Here is a 13,589-nt window from a genome sequence, read left to right as displayed (position 1 = left end):
TCTCATTTCACATAGACAGCTACATAAGCACAACCTATCTAATGTTTCCTGTTAGAATACCTAGAAATCTTCACTACCTAGATACAGTATTGGAAATCAAATAAAGTTGCTGCATTGATGCATGACAACAGTTAGTTCTGTATTATGAAATAACACCTTTTGACTATTTATGGGCAATAAACTTTCTAGTATTTACAAAGTGGCTTAGGTCGCAAAAAGGGCATTGAATTAGCAGTCCTCATGTGACAGTTAACATGTCATTTCTTTCCTCCGGCAGTCAGACTGGACACCTGTAGCCCAGACACAACAAAGTTGAATGTACCATGAGGACGAATAACCCAATTTCCGCGAATACATAAAATGTCTTTCACTGACATGCTCCAAGGGTGATTATAAAAACTGGAATTGTGTTATGTGAATTAGGGAAGGGATCAAGGATTGGAATCGGTTAAAGCTGAAAATTTTTTATTTAAATAAATAAGTATCAGATATTTCTGTCAGCCCAAAGAGTAGTTGAACTGTCTCTTACTTCCTATCCTCTGACGTCACTGAGGATTCCCTTGCTTCTTTCCTGTTCTATTGCGCTCACAGGGAGACCTGGCAGTGCCAGTGTTTGGGAAAAGTGGTTTTCTATAACAGAAATATATTGTGCCTTGGCTCTTTGAGCCATATCAACTCCAAGCTGATTACACTCAATCACTGTTTTCTCTTTCAATAACAAGTATAGTTAGTGCTTTTTGGTGTGTTGGGAGACACTCTGAAGGGTGAAATAAATTACTATTATTATTTTCATTGATCCTTGTACTCTGAGTTATGAATTGTCCTAAATATTCCATTGTTACAGTAGTCTACTTTTCTAAAAGAAAAATACCATGTCAAGTCATGGATAAATAGCAGACTAAGTAAGTAGTAATAACTTAATAGCTAAAAATACCAATAAAAACTATTCAAGGCCAGGATAGAGTTCTTCACATGGAACAAATAGAAAGAATGATTCCTTCAACTAAGAATAATTAGATATTAGTATTGTTTTCTCTCCTATATGAAGTGAAACCATGAAATTTTTTAAAAAGTGGATTTCTGCTACAGATGATTCTGTTCCCCCAAAACAGATTTTTTTTGCAAACAATAATAACCTATATAATATCTGTTGGCGATGAGCCCTTAAGGGAGGGGATTATGTCAAGAGTTTGCAACCCCAAATCAGGATTAGTGCCCTTTCTATTAGAGGAAAGATAGACTTTGTTTTGATATTAGCATCCTTCATAGAAGAGAAAAGAAGTAGAACTTGCTCTCTCTCCTATTCTCTTCTATTTTCTCTCTCTCCCTCTCCCTCTCCCTCTCCCTCTCTCTCTCTCTCTCTCTCTCTCTCTCTCTCTCTCTCTCTTTCACTGCTTTCCATATGAGGGTAGATTAAGGATATAATACACTGTCTCCACTATCACAGATATGAATAACAGAATCACCAGTTTCTAAATCTTTAGGTGATTCCATCTTCAGCTTCCGAGCCTCATGATCTGTGAAAAATTGTTTCTTGTTAAAGCAACCAAGTTACAATAATTTGTTAGTGAAGCACAAACCTAAGGAGAGAAATTCCTTTAGAAAAACGAAAGGAAAGCAAAAAAGAGAATGATTTACAACATACACAGTTTATTTTCTGTTTCCTAATTAAATGTACACAGTAAAAAATAATTAAATCTTGTATAAGTTGTTACATAAGTTAAATCTACAAAATACTGAAGAAAACCCCATGTATAATTTACAATTTTACATGGAATTTCACTTAATTTAAATAACACGTTTTAATTACATTCTAGTTACATATTTGTTTAGAGACTAACTGCTATTATAATATAAATGTCATTATTCAGATCTCAATATATTTAACAGTTGAAACTTGGCCATATTATTATAATAAAATCAAAGTACTAGTTATGTACTTAGTTCTATAATTTTAGATAATTACTATGAAAGCTTTAGAGAATATTTGAAGACAATGGCAACGGAAACATAATTCAGATCCAGTTTTCATTTCTCCTCAAGAAATCCAACCAAAAGTGAGTTTCATGACCAACTGATTTGTATTGGTTCATCCAGAGTAACACTATGATTTCTTAGGTTAATATCTAATATCTAAAAAAGAATAAAATCACAATTAATTATATAACCATAACCACACTTTTTTAACCAAAGATGATTTCTATTTCACAAATTATGTAATTGAGATATTTCTTTATTTGATAGCTTTTTATTCAAAAGTAGAATGGATGTTAAATGACATGGAAAACCCAAGATTATTAACCAATTGTCAATATCAATGGCATTATTATTTCCACATAATTTGTAAACATGAAGTAGAGTTGTCCTACAACATCCTCTCTACTTCTCTCCTTCACATTTTTCCAATTGTTCAAACCCAAAATATGAATTATAAAATATATCTTCCTTTACTTTGATCCAAGGGGCTTTTAGAAGCTTATTTGATTGCCAATGATTGCACTTTGTACATGTTAACTGTAGTTTACAGAGATTTTATTGTATTGGCATGTATTAGTTAGCTTAAGGGGACTTAGTGTGATAGTTCAAAGATAAAATATACCACAATCTAAATCAACTGCCATCTCCATATCTTTTCCTCATTTGCTGAGTTCCCTTCTTAAAACTGTGTCAATAGGTTTTGTTGTTCTCTTGTCATACATGATTACCAAGTAATCATTGATTGACCATGATTGACCACATACATGATTGACCACATCCACTCTTTGCAACTTCTCTATTGGCTCTCCCACTAAGCTGGCATCCCTCCCAAGAACTCAGCCTGCTTTTAATGTCATTCATTGTGTTTTTTTTAAATTTTTATTTCATTTTATTTCCTATATTTATTTCTCAAAATGTTTTCAATATGGTATTTCACACATGCATATATTATAATTTTGTTAAACTGTCTTCTATTGCTTTCTCTTCCCCCATTTCTCTTCCCCCTATTAACAACTTCAGTGGGTTTGTTATGCCATCTTCATACAGAAGCACAAACTATTTTAATATTGCCTATACATTTCTTTCATTGGAAATAATTCCAATTGACCATATAAGGCATAATAATGAAGATAATCAATAAAGTAGCTGTAGCTGTAGGCAGTCATCTCTAATAATTTTATGATTTAGTAAGATCACACATAATTACTAATTTTTCTTTAGCACATTCTGTGCCTTAGCTCAGAAAGTCTGTATTTAATGATCAACTATGTAAAGTAGAGGAAACAAAAAGTATCAACATTTTAATGTCTATTACATATCATGCTCTCCTAAGAGTTTTATGGGATCAGATTTTCACTGTGGACACAGCCAATCTGACCCAAATTGACACATTTACTATTAATACAGGTGTTAAAAGTGAATCTTAAAATTTGTCTAACATGCTTGAGAAGTGGACATGGGTGTGTTGAACGGTGTCCTTTTAACAATGTCCATCACTTACCTTGGTTGTTGCATTATGACTAAAGGGGAGGGCTTCAATATTGTCATTGCGTCTCAAAGAAACCTCATGGATAGCAGGGCTCCCTTCTCCCCACACTGCGATATTTCCAAGCCTAGTTTCATCTCTGTTTCTGTAACCATTTTTCAATATGGTGGTTGTTAAAGTGGTCTACAAAGGTGAAGAAAAAATAAATAATTTAAAAAACTGTTTCATTGGCAGAACAAAAATTAATTGTTTTGGAAAACTTTATCTGCTAAATATCATCTATTACATAGTCCAGGAAACTATGCACTTGAATTAAGTATGTTCCATAATAAATATTGAATAAAAATTTACACATACTTTAACAGAATGGTTTATAAGTAATCTGAGATACCTTGTTTAAATTAAATTCCACCAGTAAATACATGTCTCTTTCATAGGTATCTGTAGAAAGATAAAAAGAGATGGATTCTTATTTTCAAAGAACAATAATATTAGTGTAAATGACTTTAGTTTCCAAGGAAAATTTTCTTGATGCATTTCTGATTAAAATAAAAATGATAAAAAGTCATCTATGTCTCAATCTCCCTAAAGTTCATTGTTGACATAATAATTCCATAGGTGACATTAATTAAATATTTGACAGAGTTCAAGTACTTTATCAAAGCTATACCATGATTTAATATTACTCAGTGTCCAAAAGAGAAAAGCCTCAAAAGATTTAAATAAAAGGTCAAAAGTAAAAATCTAATTACTCATAAGGTCTGTAAACAATCCCAGTTTTTGTTGATTTCTAACATACTCATATACGAATATCATAGTGGATGGAGAAAGAATAGTAGTTAAGTTCATGAATAAAACATGAAAACAACATGGAAAAGCCAATGTATTTTAACTCCTCTTTGACCTATAAATATAGCACTGTACTCATTAATTACTGAAAAATGTTTTGCTGTGAAATGTTTGGTAATAACACTGATACTCTGCCAAGTTTCCTGCAGAGTAAAGTGTAAACAAATAATAAGATATGTAAGTATTAATGTGCCATACATATTTTAGTCTTAACATGTAAATATGAAATAGTAGCCTAATTTAGTCGTTTTAAGAACAGAACTAGGTTAAAAAAATAAGGATAGATTATTAGGAAAATGTGGGTATTTTGCTTACATAAGAGAACAAGAATGCATATGACCTTTGTGAATGGCATATATTACATTGTTTCTTTAGGATAAATAGGACAGGTTGGCATTTTATGTGGTTATAACTTTATGAAGCTACAAGAGCCAAAGTTTTAAGATAACTTCATTTGTGTGTACCTTTGATATTTTTGAGAAGGAAAATAATAGTCTACAACAGATTTGATATGTGTTTGTTTAAGACAGGTGGATGTTTAGCAGCTGATTGCAGTAGGAGAAAGCCAACACAGTAACCACAGAAAACGATTTGTGCTGTATTAAGGTTTATATCCAGTCAAGAAATTCCCAGAGCATTATGTGAAATCCTTATACTTAATTATATTAAATATACTGACACTGTGAAATATAACCAAAAAAAATCATTGTAATTGCCCAGAACAAATGTATGTTTTCATGAGGAGATCATAAATAAATACATGACTTTGCTATTACTTTTCAGACTCAACCCTGGGAACTGAATCAGATAAAGGCCATACAGTCTGCATGTAGCCTGATATTTTTTTAATGAGGAAAAAAATATTTCTGAAAGAAACACTCCCTACCTATACATTATAAAGCATTAAGTAGGCTAAATTACGATATTCAATATCTCAAAATTATTGCTAATAATTTTAATTGTTAATAATAATCCCAAAATATTGTTACATTATGATATTCAATCATTCCAAAAAATGTGAATCATGTGAATCATGCAAAATGTGAATCTCTCAAGTTTTACATTCCTGGGAAATTGTGGAGCAAATGAAAAAGAAATACTGGAAACTGTGAAGAATTTCATTATTGTGTTAATGACCATCCAGGGCCTGAGGAAGAAGGTTGATTTCCACACTTACTACATGAAAACTTTAGGAGAAAGATTTATTTTTCCCTCAATTAGATGTTTCTCATTAGCATAGGATTATTTTATCAACCATAATATATTTACTTAGACTTATTTCTTATGGTGGCAGAACATTTAATTTGACCTGAAGATACACACACACACACACACACACACACACACACACTGTACATTCCTAGGAAATATTTTATTTACACACAGTAACAAACACTGAAAAGCAAGAAAGAAGACAAAACCTCATTAGACTAGATATTGAGCTGATTCCACTCATGTCAGTAAATAGAAGCAATATGAAAAAAAGATACATACACATGTTGCTGCAAGAAAAATCTATTATATATTATATATAATCTATGCTATAATTAGATATACTCTATATACTACAATATAAAGTAAGTATAATCCACTATTATATATATATATAATTTACTATATGTACTATATATAATTTATATTTCAGAAAACTATTCCAAGAGATCTTCAATTTCTTTCTTTTTTTTGGGGGGGGGGGTCCGTTGTGGCATCTGAACTCTGGGCCTGGGCGCTGTCCCTCAGCTCTTCAGCTCAAGGCTAGTGCTCTACCACTTGAGACACACAGCGCCACTTCCAGCTTTTTTCTTTTTGCTTATGTGGTGCTGAGGAATCAAACCCAGGGCCTCATGCATGCAAGGCAAGCGCTCTACCACTGAGCCATCTTCCTAGCCCTAAGATCTTCAATTTCTTATGGATGTTAGTTCATATTAAAAAGTTTTGTGTAAGCTGGGCACTTGTGGCTTGTATATATATTCGCTGATCAAGAGGCTGAGATTTAAGGATTGTTGTTTGAAGTCAGCCAGGGCAGAAAAGTCTATGAGCTTCATCTCCAATAAACCACCAAAATGTCAGAAGTGGAGCTGTGGTTCAAGTTGTAAATCACTATAGCACAAAAGCTCAGGGACAGGTCAACCACCCTAAGTTCAAGTCCCAGGAATGCCACATCCCCCTCAAAAAAAGGTGACAGTTCCACTGATTAGAGTATTAATACTAGTGGTCAGCAAACTTTTAACTCGCCATGATACCAAAAGACAGGTAGCAGCAGCTGCACAGCTCAAAGTTTAACTGTCCTGGCTCCTCTTCAGGTACAGTCATAATTGAAACAAGCATAGATGCATGTGTAATGATATATCTTAGTGCTGAATATTTTTAATAAAGCAAACAAAGAAGTGAAACCAATATCCACAACGTACAGAGGCCTAACTCAAAATCAGGTCTTTTGGTTTTGTACTTTCTTTGCTTAAGGGACACCTGGGGTATGTAGTTCTTGCTTGTCTTTAGCATTGAATGCACCTTGCTAAGCATTTTGAGCTGATACAGCTGAATGTGTTCTATGTGGGTGACCCTTGCCAGGGAACTCTTAAGTTATTAATTAGTGTATTTAAAAATGGGATGGGAGTTTTTAAATATCGGAATCATTGTGTAACTTGAAACAATTAATAACTAGGCTCTTTTAGCTTTCTGCTCAGACTCTACCTAGTGTATACTACCAGCTAATGTAAACAGTTTGAAGGATTATATAGGTTAATGATTAGATTTATCTGCTAGTTCGGGCACTCACTGATAGTGTCGCCATCATCCCAAAACAGAGAACCTCCTGCCATCTGATTGTCATCTGCTGCCACGATGAGCTTCATGTAGTTTTTTCGACTATAAGAAAGAAATAGATGATTTCCTGTACATTTGTGGAATGGTATTTTTGCATATGACATCTGTGCATGAATCCAATGTCATACAAATATAAATACCAATTAATTAGAACACAAATATTTACACAAAAATCAAGACATACATCTTTTCTTAAATGAATTGGTAACACCTAAATCCGTCAAAATCAATTTCTTCCTCTCCCCTTTCTTTCCTTTTTTTTTTTTTAAATTTTTTTTCCAGTCCTAAACTCAGGGCTTGGGTGCTGTACCTGATTCTCTTTGTGCTCAAAGCTAACACTCTACCATTTGAGCCAAAGAGCCACTTCCAGCTTTTTCTGAGTGGTTTATTGGAGATAAGATTGTCATGGACTTTCCTGCCCCAGCTGACTTGAACTTCAATCCACAGATCTCAGCCTCCTGAGTGGCTAAGATCAGAGGTGTGAGCCACTTGTGCCCAGAAAAATTCATAACTTTTCATACATAGTACCATGAATGTCTTTTAAAATTGAAGAGTGTTGAAGTGTCCTCATTTATAGTATTACAACTTATATGATGACATTTATATTATGAGAACATATATCATGGCATTTATCTTATGACAATTATATCATGGCATTTCTATTATGACAACTTATATCATGGCATTTATATTATGGCAATTTATATCATAGTATTTATATTATGACCACTTATGGCATTTATATTATGGCATGTATATTAGGGCAGTTTGGTGTGATAGCCTCAAATTCCCAAAGAAGAATTTCTCAAACCAACGATGTTTTACTCTCTGCCTTCTCCAATCACAAATGGTAAAGGACTGGTTGTCATGGATGTTTGAAAGTATCCAGAATCAGAAACTACAAGTTTCTTCAAAAACAAGATATTAACCTGTCACCATGACTATATATATTTGTTAATATCCACTGAGTAAAAGAGAACTCTATCATTGTATCAAGAGAGACTCATCAAAAAACTGGTTTAATCCACAATTTTCCAACACTAACTACATTTTTAAATAAAAAATTTTCACAATTTGTATTGTTATATATATATATATATATATATATATATAAGTGGCTATATATACATATCTATATGTACAGCTCCATGTATATCTATATGTATATGTCTATATCTATCAATTTCTAAATCTAGATAGATATCTATATATCTATAGAGAGACCTATCTCTCTCTATAGATATCTAGATATCGATAGATCTAGATCTATCTATAGATCTTTAAATAGATCTAGATCTAAATACATCTAGAGACAGCTATAAATAGCTATAGCAAGCTAACTAGCTATATCCAGAACCAATGCTGCATATGTCAATTTCTCCCTTCACACACACAAACACAGACAGACAGAGAAGGGTGGGGAGAGGGAGAAGGAGAGGAAAACTGTCCTGTAGGAGGTTATAATAGATTCTACAGGTCATCATCATTATCTAAACCTAAAACATGTAAGACAACCTGAGTGGACACTTGTGAATGCTTGTGAACTTGGGCTACTGAGGTAAGTTCGTGCTGGCTCATCAGTTGTCAGACATTTTCAGCTGTGACAATGGGCATTCCATAGAAAACTCAGCCTTTCTCTCCTGCTGCTGAAATGTGAAGCTATTCTATTTTAAATGTCTTATAAAAAATAAAGCAACAATTTATTCCACATATCAGAGGGAGGACTAAAAAACAGATCACCAAGCCAAGTGCGCCACTGAGAAGACACAATATTAGCTTGTCAATTCTTTTCCACGTTATTACATAGGCCCTCAAGTCTGAATTTGTATTTCACTCCGGGAAGCTGTCTTCCTTTACAAAAGGAAATTTCATCGGAAGCCAATTTCCTCAGGATCTCTTGAATTGCCACATATTCCCACCTACTGAGGTGCTGAAGTTATTTTCCAGAACTTTTTTTTTTGAGGCTTAAAAAAAAAAATTAAAGAGTACTGGAGGAGAAGATTGGATTTTTACAAATATATCACTGTTGGCTTATTTTTTGTTCTCTGGTATAATAAAGTCTCTTCCCCAGGTGGTTTGTTTACAGTTTATTATAAACTATCTAGTTCCGTGACATTTGGGGCTCCTCAGCTGGGCCACAAACCTGCTACATGCGCAGTACAGCACCTGCCAGGGTGCCCTGAGGTCCTTCCAGGGGACTGCCACCAACACTGATGCTCTTCTGCTTCAGGGGGCTGCCACTAACACTGATGTTCTTGCACTTGCTGTGCTGCCTAGGAGGCTGTTCTATTCATCAGCCTCTACACAGGTGATTGTGTGACAGAATAAGTTGCTTGAGAGTCAAGTAAATACTCAGACCCTATAAACTAGCTTGACAGTCATGAAAATATTAAAGGCCTCCTTCATTCTGTCATCTCTGCACTCTACCTTGCAAAGTTGAATCAGAGCCCTGGAAAGAGTGTTGCTCACCTGTGAAATGTGTTCTGAGCTGGCTCTTGGCATGGCAGGATGTAGCCACCTCGCACATGTAGATTTATCATATCAAAAGGAGCTGAAAAAGTATGGTATCCACCTCTGATATTTATCTCCTCGCCCTGGAAATGAATGGAATGGTTAGGAAAACAAGAGAAAGAAGAAATAGAATCATTCACAATACTGGTATTTGAGGGGGAACTTTTTTAATTTATTTTTTTTATTGTGAAGATACTGTTCAGAGGGGTTATAGTTACATGAGTAAGTCAATGATTACATTTCCTATTGAGTATTGTTACCACCCCCCTCCTTTGTTTTTCCCCTACCATCTCTTCCCCCCCACACCTCCCCAAATCCTCCCTCCCCCCTCCCCACCCCCAAAAGTTGTAAAGTTCGTTTTCAACATAGTGTCTTACACATCTAATTGTTACAATGGGTCAACTTGTATCCTTATTGAGAACAATTATAAATCAAATGCTATACATCCAAATCCATGGAACATTCCTCAATACAATAAAGGCTGTATATGACAAACCTACAGCGAGCATTATATTTAATGGTGAAAAACTAAAGCCATTTCCTCTTAACTCAGGAACAAGACAATGATGTCCACTCTCAACACTTCTCTTCAATCTAGTATTAGAATGCCTAGCTACAGCAATAAGACAAGATGCAAACATCCAAATAGGATCCAAATAGCGCAAGAAGAAATAAAACTCTCCGTCTTTGCACATGACATGATCTTGTATTTAAAGAATCCCATAGAATTGCATGAAGTTGCAGACCTTCTGCATGGCAAAGGACATAGCTAGCAAGATCAATAGAAAGCCCACCGATTGGGAGAAGATCTTCACTAGTCATACAACAGACAAGGGTCTCATATCTAAAATATACTTGGAACTCAAAAAATTAAATCCTCCAACAACAAATCCTCAAAGAAACAACTGCCCAATAAATAAGTGGGCTAAAGACTTAAAGAGAAACTTCTCTGAGGGGGAAAGAAGGATGGCCAATAGACACATGAAGAAATGCTCAACCTCCCTAGCCATGAAAGAAATGCAAATCAAAACAACATTGAGATACCACCTCACCCCAGTTAGAATGGCAAAAATCAAGAACTCTAACAACAACAGATGCTGGAGGGGATGTGGACAGAAGGGAACCTTACTTCATTGTTGGTGGGAATGTAAACTTGTTCAACTACTTTGGAAAGCAGTATGGAGGTTCCTCAAAAGACTTCACTTAGAGCTCCTCTATGACCCAGCAATCCCACTTTTGGGCATTTACCCAAATGTTTACAAACAAGACCACACTATGAGCACAACTATGTTTATTGCAGTATTATTTACCATAGCTAAGATATGGAACCAGCCCAGAGCCCCTCAGTAGATGAATGGATCAAGAAAATGTGGTATATATACACAATGGAATTCTATGCCTCCATCAGAAAGAATGACATTGCCCTATTTGTTAGGAAATGGAAAAACTTGGAAAAAATTATATTAAGTGAAGTAAGCCAAGCGCAAAGAAACATAGGTCCCATGGTTTCTCTTATTTGCAATATCTAGTATATGTATGAGTCAAGCGGAAAAGGTCAGATAATATGATGTTAGGAAAATGAATCCTTAGATATGTATTTTAATGTTTTTTCCTTTCATGCATTTGTTTCTAACTCATTTATAAGATTATCTCTTTGTAGCTTTGTATGTCCCTCCCCCACAGTATAACCCTGCTTTCACTGTATTTGATGTCGGTATAATTTGTGGAGGGAAGGGGAAAAACAAGTTGTCTAAATCAGGATACAGGTAGACCCGTTGCAACAATGAGAAGTACAAGTTGTCATGTCAAAAACGAGCTTTACAATGTTGGTGCGGGGGGGGGGGGGAGGGGGGAAGGCTGGGAAGGGATGTGAAGCTAAATAAAGGAGGAGGCTGCAAGGCTTGATAAGAAATGTACGCATTAATCTGCCCATGTAATTGTAACCCTTCTGTACAGTGTGTTCACAAAAAATAAAAATTAAAATTAAAAAAAAAATAATCCCATAGATTCCACTCCCAAATTACTCAAGGTGATTTAAAACTTTGGCAAAGTAGCAAGGTATAAAATTACCCCCCAAAATCAATGGCTTTTCTGTATGCCAACAATGAGAAAAGTGTGGCTGAAATTAGGAAAGCAACTCCATTTGTAATAGCCCCACAAAAAATAAAAAACCTAGGAATTAACTTAACCAAAGAAGTGAAGGACCTCTATGATGAAAACTTGAAAAACTTGAAAAAGGAAATCAAAACAGAACTTAGAAAATGGGAAAACCTACCATGCTCCTGGATTAGAAAGATTGACATCGTGAAAATGGCAATACTTCCCAAGGCTATCTACAACTTCAATGTGATACCTATCAAAATTCCAACCTCATTCTTCAAGGAAATAGAAGAGGCAATCCAAAAATTTATATGGAACAATAAAAGACCCCGAATTGCATAAACGCTCCTCAACGGAAAAAACACTGCTGGAGGAATATCAATACCAAATTTCAAACTCTACTATAAAGCCATAGTAATCAAAACAGATTGGTACTGGCACAAGAACAGACCTCAGGACCAATGGAATTGAATTGAAAACCCAGAAATGAACCTACAGACCTATAGCCATCTAATCTTCAATAAAGGAGCTAAAAAAAAATAGAATGGAAGAAAGACAGTCTCTTCAGTAAATGGTGCTGGCAAAATTGGTTAACTACTTGTAGAAAACTAAAGCTAGATCCTTATATATCACCCTGCACCAGAATCAACTCCAAATGAATCAAAGACCTCGGAGTCAAAGCAGACACTTTGAAAACATTATAGAATAGAATTGGAGAAACTCTAGGTCTCCTTGGCTCAGGCCGAAATTTTCTTAACAGAGACCCGGAAACACAACAAATCAAAGAAAGGTTGGACAAATGAGATTGCATGAAGTTGCAGAGCTTCTGCATGGCAAAGGACATAGCTAGCAAGATCAACAGAAAGCCCACAGATTGGGAGAAGATCTTCACTAGCCATACAACGGACAAGGGTCTGATATCTAAAATGTACTTGGAACTCAAAAAATTAAATCCCCAACAACAAATCCTCAAAGAAACAACTGCCCAATAAATAAGTGGGCTTAAAGACTTAAAGAGAAACTTCTCTGAAGAAGAAAGAAGGATGGCCAATAGACACAACCTCCCTAGCCATAAAAGAAATGCAAATCAAAACAACATTGAGATACCACCTCACCCCAGTTAGAATGGCAAAAATCAAGAATTCTAATAACAACAGATGATGGAGGGGATGTGGACAGCAGGGAACCTTACTGCATTGTTGGTGGGAGTGTAAACTTGTTCAACCACTTTGGAAAGTAGTATGGAGGTTCCTCAAAAGACTCCACATAGAGCTCCCCTATGATCCAACAATCCCACTTTTGGGCATTTACCCAAATGTTTACAAACAAGACCACACTAAAGCTACCAGCACAACTATGTTTATTTCAGTATTATTTACCATAGCTAAGATATGGAACCAGCCCAGATGCCCCTCAGTAGATGAATGGATCAAGAAAATGTGGTATATATACACAATGGAATTCTATGCCTCCATCAGAAAGAATGACATTGCCCCATTTGTTAGGAAATGGAAAGACTTTGAAAAAATTATATTAAGTAAAGTAAGCCAAGCCCAAAGATACATAGGTCCTATGGTTTCCCTTATTTGCAATATCTAGTATATGTACAAGTCAAGTAGAAAAGGTCAGATAAGGTGATGTCAGGAAAATGAACCCTAAAATATGTATTTACATTTTTTTCTTTCATGCATTCGTTTCTAACACATTTATAAGATTATTTCTTTGTTGCTTTGTATGTTCCTCCCCCACAGTATAACCCTGCTTTCACTGTATTTGATGTCGGTATAATTTGTGGAGGGAAGGGGAAAAACAAGTTTTTTAAATAAAGATACAGGTGGAC

The 13,589-nt window shown here is 35.1% G+C and overlaps 1 protein-coding gene across 2 annotated transcripts in view; it reads right to left on the bottom strand.

Annotated features, from left to right (window-relative positions):
- Positions 1-2,064: 2,064 nt before the first annotated feature.
- Positions 2,065-13,589, bottom strand: part of Si (sucrase-isomaltase) — a 91,182-nt gene continuing 79,657 nt past the window's right edge. For both annotated transcript variants that reach the window (XM_042678869.1, XM_042678868.1), the window contains exons 43-47: positions 9,608-9,732; positions 7,092-7,180; positions 3,855-3,904; positions 3,479-3,646; positions 2,065-2,133 (exon numbers count right to left, since the gene is read on the bottom strand). In XM_042678869.1, coding sequence (XP_042534803.1) covers positions 2,065-2,133; positions 3,479-3,646; positions 3,855-3,904; positions 7,092-7,180; positions 9,608-9,732 — 501 coding nt within the window. The remainder of the gene's footprint in view (positions 2,134-3,478; positions 3,647-3,854; positions 3,905-7,091; positions 7,181-9,607; positions 9,733-13,589) is intronic.

Source organism: Dipodomys spectabilis, unplaced genomic scaffold, assembly GCF_019054845.1.
Source record: "Dipodomys spectabilis isolate Male_0828 unplaced genomic scaffold, ASM1905484v1 ptg000050l, whole genome shotgun sequence".
Lineage (NCBI taxonomy): Eukaryota > Metazoa > Chordata > Mammalia > Rodentia > Heteromyidae > Dipodomys > Dipodomys spectabilis.
This window is presented reverse-complemented; position numbering and strand designations above follow the sequence as displayed.